General features: G+C 52.3%; 1 protein-coding gene across 3 annotated transcripts; it reads right to left on the bottom strand.

Annotated features, from left to right (window-relative positions):
• On the bottom strand, positions 1-13,262 carry TAL1 (TAL bHLH transcription factor 1, erythroid differentiation factor). Of its 3 annotated transcripts, none has more exons than XM_084784625.1 (5): positions 12,786-13,262; positions 10,739-10,887; positions 6,892-7,341; positions 5,621-5,715; positions 1-1,830 (listed from the first exon to the last, which is right to left on the bottom strand). In XM_084784625.1, the coding sequence occupies exons 3-5, from the start codon at positions 7,338-7,340 to the stop codon at positions 1,382-1,384; spliced, it is 993 nt and encodes a 330-aa protein (XP_084640751.1). In that variant the 5' UTR covers position 7,341; positions 10,739-10,887; positions 12,786-13,262; the 3' UTR covers positions 1-1,381. The 3 variants fall into 3 exon arrangements, with proteins under 3 accessions (XP_084640751.1, XP_084640752.1, XP_084640753.1); XM_084784626.1 differs by lacking the exon at positions 12,786-13,262 and adding an exon at positions 12,442-12,636; XM_084784627.1 differs by lacking the exons at positions 6,892-7,341; positions 12,786-13,262 and having other exon boundaries at positions 10,739-12,434.
• Positions 13,263-15,497: the final 2,235 nt, after the last annotated feature.

Raw genomic sequence — 15,497 nt, 5'->3', positions numbered from 1 at the left:
TTGGTTCCATGAGCTTGTACTTCATTGTAGGCAAGGCCTAGCTTTAGGAAAAACAGGTCACACCACCTGGGTCGACACAGGGATGAAACAACGGGGAAGTTGTCCGTCTAACAAAAAGAGTCCTCCACGTAACAAAACGACTTGCAGGGCTTATTTCTTTAAAAGATGGAGAAAAAGGATTTGCTTTACAAAAAATTCATGTACAGCTCTTAAAGGAGGGCGGGGGCGCTCACGTTGCATTAGACCAACCTACCATGCATACACATAGGGCCTGCAGTTGCGTGACAGGGGCGTAAAGTTAAGCTGAGCCAACACACATGCTCAGGTCTCAGCCAGGACCTTGCCTCTGACTGGACTCCTTGCCCTAGCAGCAGGCTGCACCTTGGGTTGTATCACGGCCTAGAGTTGCCACCAACAACTAGTCGGGCAAAATCCCAAATAGAGTATTTACAGGACAATTTGTACTCTATTTGGAAGTCGAGACCTTGAAAAGGAAGCTTCTCTTTAAGCTTCCTGGGGCAGCCTATGGGCTCCATAGCCCCAGCACCAACATGCAATGCATCAGCTCGCTAACATTTGCTCTCCTGCACAGTGAGATGTGCAGCCTTTGAAACCCAGCGCCCCCACACACTCTTGCTTTATTTCACCCTAATGTCACTTTCCCTCTCTGTGCCTGCGCACAGCCCAACAGAGCGAGCTCAAGGCTGCTGACTTGATCCTCACAGCCACAGGATAGGAAGGCAAGTCTCAGTGGGGGGAAAACCAGAGCTCTGATTTTCCCAAGCAAGGAGAGCTGTTAGGTTTTTCTCGCCCAGCTGGTTGAGAGCGGGCTGTCTGTTCACTGGCCATCTTTTCCAACCAGGCCCTGAAGAAGGCACCTCGAGGCTTGACTCTCCGCAGCAGCTGGCAAGCTGGATGGATCAAACACGGACGTAGGTGAAGATGAGGCTCAAGAAGAAATGGGCAGCTCTTGGGTACCTATATATTTGAACAGAAGCTGCCACAAAAGCCACCCCAGCCAGCTCGGGATGGGCTAAAGGCAAGGCAGAGGCCAGATCTTGTCCAAAACAAGGCTCACAGACTCTAGACCAAAAACATTGACAACTTGAGCCTCATAATTGGGAGGTCGTGGGGGATGGGAAAGGGAAAAGACCGTGCCATCTTCAGATAAAGTACCTACTGCTTCGCTCCATTTTCTTCCGTTTCCAGGCAGGAAACAGAAACGCCAGCCCAGGGTCAGTTGGGACTTCCCAAAGCTCAGTCTGTAAGGGAAGTTCATCAAGTCCTTTGTCCTCCTTCTCATCCTACCTGCCCTGAAGCCCTGCAATCCAGGGGCCTAAAGTCCCCTGCTTGCCGGCCCTGGGCAGCCCCAGACGCAGCATCACCGAGGGCCAGCCCCATCCGCTGCAGGCAGCAGAGAAGGATGGAGGCTGCGCGCAGTGTGCTTGGGAGTTGGCTCCTCTGTATAACTGTCCGGGCTGGCTGCCCCATCCAGGGAGCTGCCACAGCTGGAATTGGGGGAAAGCACGTCCTGTAGAAGGTCTTCAGGGGGCATGCCAGCCCCTGCCCCACCCCCACCAGCTCCCACCACAGGGTCCTTGCCAGGCTTGGCACGCTGGGATCCTTCCTCCTCCTGGTCATTGAGCAGCTTGGCCAGGAAATTGATGTACTTCATGGCGAGGCGCAGGATCTCGTTCTTGCTTAGCTTTTTGTCGGGTGGGTGGGTGGGGATCAGCTTGCGGAGCTCAGCAAATGCCCCGTTCACATTCTGCTGCCGCCATCGCTCCCGGCTGTTGGTGAAGATGCGCCGCACTACCTTGGTGTGAGGACCTGAGGGTGGAAGGACGTGGGTTAGAAGTAGGTAGAGACCTTCAAAGGGCTCCTCTACCGAGAAGCTCGGAAGCTGAAAGCAAGGAGAAGGAGTACTCATTTCATCCCAGAAGTCCCGTTGACACATCATCTGTGCGATCTCCAGCCCTCCAGCCCTGTCACGCCAACCTCACAACCCTACCTCTCCTTTTCCATGACCTTCCATAGATGACATGTGTGTCTGACTGTGCTGAGCCCCTTCCACGGCTGTGCAGCATCTAATATTTCCTCTCTCTCCATCTCTGCGCATCTCTCTCTCTCTCTCTCTCTCTCTCTCTCTCTCTCTCTCTCTCTCAGACAAATTCTCACTATGTAGCTCTAGATGTCCTGCAACTCACTTTGTAGACCAGGCTGGCCTTGAACTCACAGAGACCCACCTGCCTCTGCCTCCCACATGCTGGGATTAAAAGTCTGCTCCACTATGCCCGGCTAGACAATGACCATAGTCCTTCCACTCAGTCATTTATGCCAAGAGGCCTCAGACACTAAAAGATGATTGAAGCCAGACTATCTGGGTTCAGTTCCTGACCAGAGCTTACTGCCTCAGCATCTTTATCTGCATGCTGGGAATTTTACCAGTACTTCGGGCCACAGATGGTCTCTGTGCTGACGCGTCGCACAGGTGTAAAGTGTCTACAATCACGGCTTCAGCTTCAGCCTTCACTAAGTGAGAGGCAGTGCTTACTACCCGTTCACCAGTTTTTCACTAACAACTACTACCATGGTAGGCATTAAACAAGGAATAAGACAGGTGGGCTTTTTGTTGCTGGGTGTTTTATTTTGTTTGGGAGGGTTGTTGTTTGGAGTTTTTGTTTTGGGCTTTGTTTTTTTTTTTTCCTTCAAAATAAAGTTTCTTTGTGTAGCCTTGGCTGTCCTGAAATTAACTCTGTAGGCCACACTGGTCTGGAACAAAGAGACCTGCCTGCCTCTACCTCTGAGTGTTAGAATTAAAGGCATGTGCGGCCACCACCTGGCTCAGGCCAGCGTCCTTACCCACTTGGAGTTTACATTTTAATGGAGACGGGAGATGATGAGCAAGGAGCAAACAAATGAAAAACACAACCGAAGGGCAGACTGGCAAGTAAAAGATGTAACTAAGCTCCTGGACTTAGCTAAGGTAGCTGACAAAGACTTCTCAGCAGCAGCGTTTATGTTAAAAGCAAAACAAAACAAAACAAACAAACAAAAATAAAAAACAAAACTTCAGGTTGAAACAAAGCCATCCAGACACAGGAGGGAAAGCAAGCCTGACTGGAGTGGTGGGTGTAAGAGGAGAGGTGGCAGCGTCCATCTCTCATAGGTCCTTGCGGTAAGAAGAGCAGAAATGGAGTTCTAGGGGTGACAGAAGACCACAAAGCACAGGCTTAGTTTATGATTCTTTTTCTTTCTTTTTTTTTTTTTGTTTTTTCTAGACAGGGTTTCTCTGTGTAGCCTTGGCTGTCCTGGACTCGCTTTGTAGACCAGGCTGGCCTCGAATTCACAGAGATCCACCTGCCTCTTAGTTTATGTTTCTTAAGTGGCCTTTCATAGTGGCGGGTGGGAGACTGGAAGGGAGGATGGAGAGCAGAAGGGAAAGGAAAGACCTCTAGGTCCCCAATCCCAGAAAAAGAATAGAACTCCAACCATGCACACCCATGCCTGAGTCCAGGAAAGGCTTCTTGAGGGCTGCCTGTGGCCCCCAGTCATCATTGTCACACTGAGACTGAGGACTGCCAGGCAGTGCGTGACACCAAGGGGCCTGTGTGCAGCACCTAAGGTGTGCAGAGCCGCTGAGGCAAGTATTCAAGCATGACCTGGGATTCTCAGAGCCAGAAGGGACACAAGAGTTTCCACCAGCATTCCTGAGTCCTGGGCTAAGGTCCATGCTTCCCTGCCACCACAAGCCACAGGCCCTATGGCAACCTTCAGGAAGTTCAGCGTACAGAAGGGACAGCCCAGACTGAGGATCCTGGCTATCCTCTTCCAGGAACCTCTCTGTCCAGGGCTCAGATTGGAAACCTGGGATGGGGGGAGGGGGAGGCAGGGAGAAGGAAAGGGACAAGAGGCCATCTGAGTCCACTGGTCACTTTGTGGCTAGGGTGGAGGCAGCGCTCAGTCTGGGACTTACTTGAGCAAGTGGACACCTAGGTCTTGATGGTCCCTGCCTCTCATTTGTGGGTACCTATAATCACACTCCACGTTTCAGCCTTTGCTCTCCCTACAGTTCCCTGAAACTTTTTAGGGATCAGATCCAGAACTGGGGAAAACACCACAGCCCTACTGGGCAGACCGACACTGGACTGCCTCAGAGAAAGCAACCTGGTGTCCCTAGACCTCTAGGCCAAAGAGGGGGTCTCTCAGCTGTGACATAGGAGGACTAATCCTTTGCTAATGCTCTTGAGCTTGTGGAAGCTCCTAGGTAGACGGTGGGGGGTGGGGGGAGCCTGTGCCCACAGGGGGCATTATGAGGTCACAATGAAAGCCAGACAAGGAGGAATCAGAACTTATTCCAAAGCTTAAGTCCACTGTTGTAATTACGGTCTAGGACTCGGCTCTATGGCTTTGAGCAGGCTGATTAAACCTCTCTGAAATTCAATTTCTTCATCTGTAAAGTAGAAGCAAAATTAACCTCATGGGGTTAACAAAGACCAGACTTTAAAAAAAAAAAGTCTCATACATTCAATAGGTGACCACACAAATGGCAGCAATGACAGCTGTCACCACCTTACTCCACACCCTTGGGATGACTGGTGGCTTTTTGCAATGTGTTGGTGCTGGGAGTCAAGCTGTGGATGAGACACACAGAACTCCTCAGTGGAGGGGATTCCAGTGCTGGGTGGACACAACTCCACTCTCCCCTGACAGCTTTCTGACAGGTAGGGAAAGAGGAGCCAGGGCCACCCACATGGCCACAGAACCTATCAGGAGCACCTGCCACTCTTCCCCTTGGTTCTGTATGTCTGTATCCTGGGCTGTTGTGTTTTCTGGTGTCTCTTCTGTAGTGTCAGACTCTTCTCTAGAACCTTCTCTAGAAGCTCATGTTCTACACACACACACACACACACACACACACACCCTCTACAGGTTCCCAGCCTTGGTCTCAGCTCTTTGCCTCAACACACTTCCTACTGGGGCCCCAGACAGAACAGCACTGAGAATCCCTGCCATTGGCCAGAGTCCCTAACCTTGCAGAGAGACCACTTTCCTGCCCAGTATAGTCAGGTCAACATTAGGATGAGTAGGGCTCCAAATCTTCATCCACCCAGGTCAGAGAATATTCAGAGAGTTCCCAGCAGTGCCAAGTCTCCCTGAATATATATATATATATATATATATATATATATATATATATATATATATATATATATATATATTCAACAGCACTATAAGCCCAGATGGGCGGGGGGGGGGGGTATGGGGGAATTCATAATAAACCTGGGAAGAAACTCATAAAGGGCACAATTCTAGTCAAAGAATTCAAAGTGGATTCAAGATGCAGTTCGGGGACTCTCTAAGGATCAGGGATTGGAGTTGGTGACATGAAGTGTTTGTAGCATTCCTGGATCCTTGCCTTGAGTGGGATCAAGCCTTGAGTAGGAACTACATGTGGGTGACCCTACAAGTGTGGCTTCGGTGCACAGCTCCCAGGGTGAAGAGTTCTGGCAGTTTGGGCTTCTAAGGTGGCATCCTCAACTCTGTGAGATAACTTGCATTGTCCGTGCTCCCCTTTGCACGTGACTCTAACCAGGGTGAGGGCTGAGTGTAGACTCACCATCAGTAATCTCCATCTCATATGGTGAGGGTCTCCTCTTCACCCTGCTGTTGTTGGTGAACATAGGGAAGGCATCTGGCTCCCCGAAGAACCCGCTGTGGAAAGCGCAGGCAGATCACAAGGAAGTAAAAGACAAAGAGGAGTCTCCCTGTGTGACTCCAGTCCCCTCCCACTAAATTGAAGATTGAATTCACATGAGTATGCATGCATTTACAGAATCTCAAAGAGAGTGAACAAACAGAACAAAACATAAATGGGGTGGGGGCCGTTTGGGTGCTCAAGCGCACGCAAGCGCGCGCGTACACCACCCCACCCCCACCCCGGGAGGTGGGGGCGAAGGGGGAGAGGGAGGGAGGGAGAGCACAAACACACGCTCCCCTCATACTCAGATGCAATCATACAACCCTGCAGACCTTCGCTCAGGAACAAGTGCCTACACACACAGTGATGGTAGGCAATTGCAACAGCACAAAGAGTCTCACGGGGTCCCCTCCCACCCAGGGTCCCCTCCCACCATCATCACCGCCACCAGTCACTCTTTGACTGCTTCTGGATGGAGCGGGGACCGGAAAACTCTGGCTCACCAACCGTTGTCAGGGCTCCCCGCTGCTCTGCTATCACGCCTTCTCCTAGATTTTTTCCCACCCTGCCCTACTCTCTACCTCACCTTCCCTCACCACAGGGGCCGAGCAAGGAAGTCTACGTTCTCACACCAACTATACCCGGGTGGCCTCAACAACGCAGGTAAGGGGCAGAAGGACCAGGAACGGATAACAACAGTGTTGCTCCCCGCATCCCAGCAGAGGTTGGGAAGAGCTGGCCTCAGCAACTGTCTGTAGATCCTTCCCTCCAGCCTGTCCACCCACCGCTGCAGTTTCTAGAATTCACCCTTTGCAGCAAACCTCACCTCTGCTGCATCTAGACACTGCGTCCAGACACTGGCCAGGAACCCATACTCAAAGAAATCCCTCCTACCTCACACAGTTCTCTGCAACCTCCGCGGCTTTTTTTACACACACCCACATGCCCGCATCCTCAAAGGCTCAGGCGGGCAACCCCCCCCCGCCCCCGTGCCTCCAATACACACCCAGTTTCGACACTATTGTGGGCTCCCTAGGTCCCATCGGTCATCACAGGTGACCCCTTGCCCATTAGCGCGAGGGGTGGGAGACTCTAGTCTCTGGACCCTTTCGTCCCGGAGTCTTTAGTCATCTCTTCTCTCCCTGAGCGCTTCCCGGACTCGGAACGCAGGAGGGAACCGGGCCGCTCACCTGCCTAGCGAGGCCAGCGGCTGACTGAGGCTGTAGAGCAGCGCTCGCCCGGGGCCGGCGGGGGCTGCCAGCGCGGGCGGGCTCAGCTGCACCATGCGGCCGTCTCCGGGAAGTTCTGCTGGGGCCGAGGCGGGCGCGGGCGCCGGGGCGGGTCCGGGAGGTCTGCACAGCTCAGTGGTGGGCACCCGATGGCGCACTTCGGCTGCTGCCACCGCGTCGCGGCCCTTTAAGTCCCTCGCGGCACCGCCCCCACTGGCGGGGCCGCCCCCCGCGCCGCTGCGCGCGCCTAGCTCGATGACAGGGGGCTCCGCCGAAGCTGTGCGGCTCGTCTCCTTGGCGACGCCGTTGAGCAGGACTAGGTGCGGGGGGGCCATTCGGGCCTCGGCCGCGTCCTGTCCCTCTAGCTGAGGGTCACTGCGTGCCGCCTCGCTCGGCGGCCGCTCCGTCATCCTGTAACCGGGTAAGGGGCAGAGAGGAAATCACTCACTGAAACCTGAAAAGCGGACAAAAACTTAGTGCCACGTGGACGCACAGCCCGACCCTGTGGCGTGAAGAGCCCGTGGGCCTGCGCCTGGAGCGAAGTGGGGGGTGTCTCTGGATTGGGAGAAGAAGGTGAGGCGAGCCCAGAAGGCACAAGGTTCAAGGTAGGAATAGAGCTGAGGAAAGATGGCAGAAACATTAAAAGAAAAAGAATACAGCCAGTGAAACAAAAATCGAAGGGAAAAAGGAGGAAGGAAATGAACAGAGGAGAGAAAGATCACCCGGTCCCTCCTTCTTAGGCCACAGGGGAAGGGGAGGGAACAAATCCCCCAGCAAGCACGTCCTTCCCGCCCCCCTTTTGGTTTTGGCGGGGAATCTGTCAGGCCCGAGCAAGTTGCCCTCGGAACCTCTCCTGGGTCTACTGGTACACACACGTGCTGCACACACACACCCAGATACATTATGGCGATGTAAGGCCGGTGGAGACTGCAAGAACTGGGCTCTGTTCAGCTACAGATGTCAAAAAATATTCCAGAGGAACCAGCCACTTTCCACCAATATTCTCCGGGCCAAAAGGAAGGTTGACTACATTAAACAAACCCATGCTGTATTCCACAAGCAGCTACCCTACCACAATGTAAGGAATCAAGGAACGGAGCCAACCCTGGATTCTGGTCCTACCATCCTTCACACTCCGTTCTGCTCAGCTGTACTCAAAAGTGAGGGCAGGAGCCCAGACACTGGACCGGTATTCCTGCAGTCCCCTCCTGATGGAGACAATATCAAGAAGGCCCTTGAAGTGTTCCAGTGAAGCCCCCTGTGCACACACCTTGATGCTTAACATGGAAGTCAGATCTCGCTGTGTATTGCCCTCTCATATACATAAACCCTGGAGCCCAGAAACTTCCTTGGCTCCAACCAGGCCCCCAAGATGAGCATAGCCATTCTCTTTCCCACCAGTTTGAGGGGGTCTTGCATCACCCAGTCCCCTTCAGATGCCACCTGGCCCAGCAACGGGCCAGACACACAACCTTTAAGACTTGGGATCCAAAGTTGGAGGGTACATATGAGTTGTTTTAATTTAAAAAACAAAAACAAAAATACAATGAAATCAGCAGATGTTGGTGGCACATGCTTGTAACCCCAGCCCTGAGAAGGATGCTGAAGAATCCTGAATTTGATGTTAGCTTAAGGCTACACTTGGTCCCATCTCCTCAGTGTACATATTTATGGGTGCATATGTATACTCCGACAGACACATATATAAACACCTTGGCAGGCTTTATAAATTGTCCAAAGTCAGATTTCTGTTCCCAGGATTAGATAGGCTATTTATTTTGTTTTAAGTGTTGTTGTGTTTACTTCTTTGTGTATGAGGGTGCACATGCCACAGCCACTAATGTGGAATTCAGAGGGCAATTTTCAGGAGTCACTTCTTTCCTTTCACTGGGGGTCCTGGGGGACAAACTCAAGTCATCAAGCTTGACACCCCCACACCCTAACCCACTGAGTCAGCTCACTGGCCAAAATTGGGGTATTTTAAAACAGAAAATAGCCAGGCGTGGTGGCGCACGCCTTTAATCCCAGCACTCAGGAGGCAGAGGCAAGTGGATCACTGTGAGTTCGAGGCCAGTCTGGTCTACAAAGTGAGTCCAGGACAGCCAAGGCTACACAGAGAGACTCTGTCTCGAAAAACCAAAAATAAATAAATAAAACAGAAAATAAATTTTAAAAATGTCCAAGTCTGTTCCAAATAAGAGTCCATGAAAATCACTGATGGCAGACATGGAGCTCCCATTTGACCGTTGCAATACCAGAACCAGCGTCATCCTGGGAAATGGTTTCTCTTATGAAGAGAAAGAAACTGGGCCTTCTTCAGCCTCCTCCAAAACTCAGTTCTACAGTCAGACACAAATGGGGACCAAGGACTGCAATTCAGGTCACACTGGCTGTCCTTGGTTAGCCCAGTCTGGCCTAACAAACTCCCCAAGACTTGTTACACACACACACACACACACACACACACACACACACACACGTTGCAAAGCCAGCAATGAGTTGGTGGTGCTTCACCGACACTGAATTCACAATAAAAGCACAATAAAAGCGGAGACAAAGGGTCTATATACAGAGAATACCACAACCACCGGAAATGAACCCGAAGTATAGTAGTCACCCTGGCTTCCCTCCCTGATGGTGAAGTGTACCAGAAACAAACCAGCCCCTGTGGTGAAATATACAAACCAGAGATGCTGTCCCCCTCCCTCATTGCCACCACCATCTGTGTGCTTTCAATGGCCAGTGCATTGGTTCCAAGCTTCTAAGTGACAAAACGCACTGCACTAAGTGAGACCCAGCTCCACTCTGGCTCCCTGATTAATTAATTCTGCTGCAATGACAGAAGCAGGTTCCCAAGGGCCAAAGGGGGACGCACATTCTAGATAAGTTGACCCTGGCCCGCAATGCTTCTCTAGATACTATAAATATTTAAGGTTTCCAGTGGAACTCTCCATGCTCAGCTCCTAGACCTCATGGAAACCTCCTAAGGCCTGGATCACCTCCAGCAGACCAGGGGTTAACACTAAATGGCTTGCGTGCGTGTTTTTATTAAGGCAAGATGGAAAAGGGAGGGGGCTCAGGACTAGATTGGAACGCTGGACCATTACAGCTCTTTGTGCTGCTGAGACCCAGGTTGCAGCCTCAACCCCCATCTTCACCTTCCAGTTGTCCCAGTGCCAGGCGTGTGACAATATGTGCCCCAACAAGGGGACCAGAAAGCTTTCCGGGGTGGCACTGTGTCTTCTCCAGAAAATCATAATGCCACAAATTCTAGCTCGGAGTTTTGTTTTTTTTTTAACTCACTTATTTTTAAAAAGGTATAGCGTCGCCTTTAGGCTTGTTCTGCCATATGTGCAAGACACGGTAGAGAAACACAAAGCCTGCACCTCAACCTAACCTTGCCCGGTTTCTTAGGCCTCAGGCCTTTGCCGGGATAGCCTTGGCCTTTTTCCTGCCCGGAGCTCCGAGCTCAGCCTGCGCCACCCGGATATAGACACAATAAAGTTACCGGCCTTGTGAAATGTGCTCGGAACCGGGATCATGGGAGCGGCCTGGGGGACATGATCCAACCAGCTCGTTTAATACAAGGCCGGAAAAAGGAAAGGGCTCTGCTGGAAGCCTGAGGCAGCTTAGTGACAGTAAGATCCTAGGTTCTAAGCGTAGGTTAGTCGTCGCCTCCGCCAACCCCACCCCCACCCCTTGCCAATCTTCTCTGTTCTGAGCCTCCCCCACCCTAGTCCACAACACTGAACACTGAGCAGGCATTGCCCCCTCCCACCCCTACCCACAGACTACGACTGCAACTCACCTGGGGCATATTTAGAGAGACCGGGCCGTCTGGTTAGGACCTCCACCACTCCTCTGGAGACGGGTTAAGGTAGGACCCCAGAGCTGTGCTTTCCAGGCTCTCGCTGAGAGGCCAGCAGTTACTTAGCTAGCCGTGAGGTCCTGCGCGGTCTGCCGCGCCCAAAGCGAGTTTCCAGGAAAGATGGGGGTGGAGAGAAAGAGGGAGGGCGAGAGAGAAAATGGGGGGTCAGTGGCTGGGATTTACCTCATGTGCCCCGCCAGCCCAAAGAATAGCAAAGGGTTTTCCGCCTCCAACTTGCAGGTGTTTGGAGGCCCCCTCCCCCAAACACATCCAGATTTAAAAAAAAAAAAAAAAGAACCCTACACCTGACCAATCAGGAATAACTACTTAGTCCAACAACAGCCTCTCCCGGCAAGCTGCCCAGAACATTTTCGAACCTTCTAACGGATCTGTCTGATTCAGTCAGTATGGCCGAATTTGTTTTCTAACCATGGACGCATCTATGCGGTTTGCTCCACAACCTGAGCCAGACTCCGGTTGCCGCCACAGCGCTAAGGTGTAATTCCCCATCTGACGAGGGTGGAGAGGATGTGATGGAAAAGACAGCAGTCTTCGAGCCCTGGTCTCTGGGTCAGAATCTGGGAGCCCTCGGCCTTTCTCTTCATGGCCGGCTACTACTAACCTCCTGCCCGGAACGAAGGCAGAACCCGCTTCCAAAGGCCCCATTTCCCAGCACGGATGGAAAGGAGAGGCAATATCTGGTATAGTCAGGCTCCTTGTTTTGTTTTTTGTTTTTTCTAATGAGGGGAGGGATATAAAGGAGGGCATTTTTTTACCCCTCTTCCTCCACCACCTTTGCAAAAACCGATTTTCGATTTCCTGGGATTTTGACTGGCAGGTGAGAGAAACTCTTATACTGTTTTGTAGCGATGAACAAGGCAAAAAAGGGAAGGTGGGTCAAAAGAGACCCGACGCCGCTTCCAAGTAAGGGAGCTGGATTTAGTTTGCTTTTATTTTTCCTCTCAGGTTTTAACATGTGTTTTGCCCAAGACGTCCACCTTCCAGTGGCACGTCGAAGTCTTGGTTTAATTGCGGAGGCTTCCTTCTTTCTGCTGCGGCTTCAGGACTGCCTCCTCTCTGGGTTTCAATTCAGTGCGGGAGGTTTTCTTTCTCCATTCTAATCCAATAAAATAAAATAAAATGGAGGGGAGAAGCGGGCAGTCCACCCCTCCCCGGTGTTACTTGAGGTTAGTGTTTGCGTTATGGCTGAATCTCCGTTCAAGCCCCTCTCCATTTTCTTCCCCTACCCCAAACCTGGCAACTTAAAAAACAGAGCTAGGGAGGGGCGACGACGGGACTGCTTTGTTCTCCCTCCAGAGAAGCTGAAGGGACGAGCTGGCGAGCTTTTTGTTCGATTCTTTTAATTAAAAGGGGGCGTTAATGGTGATGGTGTGATGACAAAAATATTAACAATCACAGTAAAGAGTACAGCTAGGGTGGCACTGACGAGATCCCTCCAAAGAAAGCAGAGACTGAGGGCGCGCCAGAGGTCTGACCCAAACGGGATGGGGCAGAGACTGAGAAAATGTCCCCCGGGATGATCCCGAGAACCTCCTCCACCCATGGTCCCAGACCTGGAAAATGTGCCCATTGTCCTTCCTGGCCTGTCTCCCAACCGCTGCGGACGCACCCGCGAAACTGACCAGAAATAGACGATACCCGGGCGCAGCGCGAATCCAGGCCCGGTGCTGCGGGCGGTAAGACGCTGGCCTCGGCGAGCTCTGTTCAGCCTCCAGCTTAGAAGAGCCCGCCCTCCCCGCCCCAACCAGCGGACCCCCCAACAGCAGGGCACAGGCGGCCTTCGGACAGAGCTGCCGCCCACTGGGCTCTGTCTGACCACCCGAGCCGACTCTGGCTCCCGAATACATCATAATTTGGAATAAAATGTGAAATCCCGCTCCCCGCCCCCATGCGGACGCCCCCACCAGCGCCGCGGTCTCTACTTCGCCCTCCTCCCACTCCCGCCCCCAGCGATTTGCAAACGCACCTCTAAAGGACACAGGCACACAGGCACAGGACTCTCGGTGGACAGGACCACACATGGTCCAGCCCCAGAGGAGGAAAGCAGATGAGCACAAGCCAGCTCTGTCCCACAAGCTGGTGTAGGCAGACCAGCACACTGTCCAACATGACACAGCGACATCAGTCACATGCAATCGCTCACAGACACACAGCCTCACAGGGTGGAGATCACACCCGCCCGGCATAACGAAGCCAGCCGAACACTTTGTCCAAAGTCACACACCGCGACACACACAGGACCGACCTTGTTGAGAAAGGAAACGGGGTAATTTACATACAACGAATAAAACGAAGAAGGCCTGAGGAAGGTCGGAATCCCCACACCCAAACAGTGTAGGGTTTCACACTCCCGCACACGACCTATAGCCAAAAGCCCACGCGGGTAGTAGCCACCGCGGCCTGCCGCTCACGCAAGCACTCTCAACTCGGCCGCCCGCACACAACCGCCCAGAAGCAATGGAAGCTGCCAGCGCCTTGCGCTTTTCTGTCTATTGCGCAAGGGGAAAGGGGGAAGGAAGGAAGAGAGTCTCCCCAGCGGGAGGGGCGGCGGAGGGGCGTCGTGGAAAGTGCCCCCCGGGAAGAGCACGGGGAGAGGGAGCCGAGGCTACGGCGCCGCACGGGGAAGGACAGAAGGAAACGGTCGGGCAGTTCCACCAGAGGCGGCTGTAACCTGTTCCTGGGAAGAAGGCCGGGATGCTCACATTTTTTGCCCCCTGGGGTGCGCGCGTGGCCATGTTGGGCCACCCCCTCCCTCGCCCCGCCAAGCGCTCTAATCCCGCTCCCGCCCGCTGCGTCGTTAGCGCTGGCCGTGTGCGCCGAGGAGATAAGGCGCCGCCGCGGGCCCGCCCGCCCCGATAAGCGCCTCGGCCATTATGGGCCAAATGATTCATTTTAATTTGGCAATTTCTCCGGAGGGAGCCGGGACGGGTTGCGACGCTGGGCTAGCTCGGGGAATGGGCTGTGGAAAGAGCTGAATGCTCACGCTGGGCCCGCCAGGTCCAGTCCCATTTCTCACACACACCTACCCGCCCCACCCCACCCTACCCCCGGCCTCTCGGGATTCCCCGCTCCCCACAAACAACCGCACTCAAGTCTCCGCCTTCCAGATGCCCCTCTAGCAGCTTTGGCCGCTGTCTAGCCTCTTAAGACCACCGTGGCTGCCCGAACCATCCCTTCCAACCTTCGCTTCTCCATTCATTCTTTCTCCCGTGTCCTCCAAACCAAGATAGCTACGGTCTGTTTCTCCTGTTTCTCGTAGTCCCATATCCTAACCCCCAGCTCCTCACTGACCCTCTTCAGCGTTAGCCCCTGATTGCTCTAAACTGAAACTGCTCAAAGCCAAGGAGCTCTATTTGGGACAGAACACGTGTCAATAGAAAGATGAAGGACTGCTTTCAGGATAAGCAGAATTATGAAGCCTCCCACCCCCATCACCACTCCCTGTTGCTTAACACACTCTGTAATCTTGGTACTGAAGCATTGTTTCTCTACACTCTACACACACTATCTAGTTCTCATTAATACCCCTAAGGTAAGGACTGGAGATGCGTCCTCGGAGCGTGAGGACTTAACTATTCTGTGGAAGGCCAAGGGTTAGATTCCCCAGCACTGCAAACATAGAAATAACCAAGTGCATGAATTAGTGAATTCTAAACTGGCTTTCTTTCTTCTTTTCTTCCTTCCTTCAGACCTTCATTCTTACCTTCCTTTCCTTTTCTTTTGTTTTTTTGTTTTCAAGATGGGGTTTCTCTGTGTGGCTGTGGCTGTCCTGTAGACCAGGCTATCTCTGCCTCCAGAGTGCTGGGACTAAAGGTGTGTGCAACCACGCCCGGCTTTGTGTTGCTTTTATTCTTTTTTAATTGTCATACAATTAGATATCGTTATGGCACCTTTGAACGAAGTGTGCTTCAATGATACTCCTTCCCTTCAACTACCTCCCCCGAATTGGTGCTCTCACAGGGAAGAAAACTGAGTGTGGGGCAGGGAGTGGCAGGGCTGTGTTAAAGTAACTCAATGTTAAATTTCTAGAGGATGACAGAGCCTGATGTGAAGGAAGTTTGGCGTTGAAGCTCATAGGCACGGCAGGAACCCAATGGCTGAAGAGTATCTGGGTTTATCTTTTCATGGTGGTGGAAACTGCTGCTGTAATCCTAGCACCCAGGAGGGAAAGGCAAAAGTGTCAGAGGTTTAAGGTCGTTCTCAACAACTTAAGGAATCCTTGGCCAGTTTGGGCTGTGTGAGTGAGAGCCTGTCTCAAAAAAAAAAAAAAAAAAAAAAAAATAGAAACAGAGAATAATGCTGGTTGTGGTGGTGCTTGGGAGGCAGAGGCAGAGGCAGAGGCAGGCAATTATCCCTGAGTTCAAGAGCATCCTAGTCTACATATAGAGTTCCAGATCAGCCAATGAGACCCTGCCTTGAAGCAGAGGGGAAGAAACAAAAGAAAAGCATTGTAAAAAAAAAAAAAAATCAGGGAAACAGCATCAGAGTGAAACAGTGTCTTCTAGTCTGAGCTGGACCCACAACTGTGGCTGCCTGGATGGGAACAAGCCAGTCAAGATTCTGGCATGGAGAGTTGTGAGGGCTCAGAGCGAAACTAACTGAACATCTATTGACAGCTGAGCACTTCTCAAGCAGGAGGATTTGCTCTTAAGGGTGTATCCCCTGGTAACTAGAGCAT

This window comes from Acomys minous, assembly GCF_964271855.1.
Source record: "Acomys minous genome assembly, chromosome: 6".
Lineage (NCBI taxonomy): Eukaryota > Metazoa > Chordata > Mammalia > Rodentia > Muridae > Acomys > Acomys minous.
Note: the sequence above shows the minus strand (reverse complement) of the source record. Positions and strands in the feature narration are given on the sequence as shown.

Bases quoted from the DNA above. Each gene is read 5' to 3' on its own strand.
- TAL1 (XM_084784625.1), bottom strand. From the start codon at position 7,340: ATGACGGAGCGGCCGCCGAGCGAGGCGGCACGCAGTGACCCTCAGCTA. The intron at 5,716-6,891 runs GTGAGCGGCCCG...CGCTTTCCACAG, and splicing joins CCGCTGGCCTCGCTAGGCAG to CGGGTTCTTCGGGGAGCCAG. The intron at 1,831-5,620 runs GTGAGTCTACAC...TTCCACCCTCAG, and splicing joins TGAGATGGAGATTACTGATG to GTCCTCACACCAAGGTAGTG.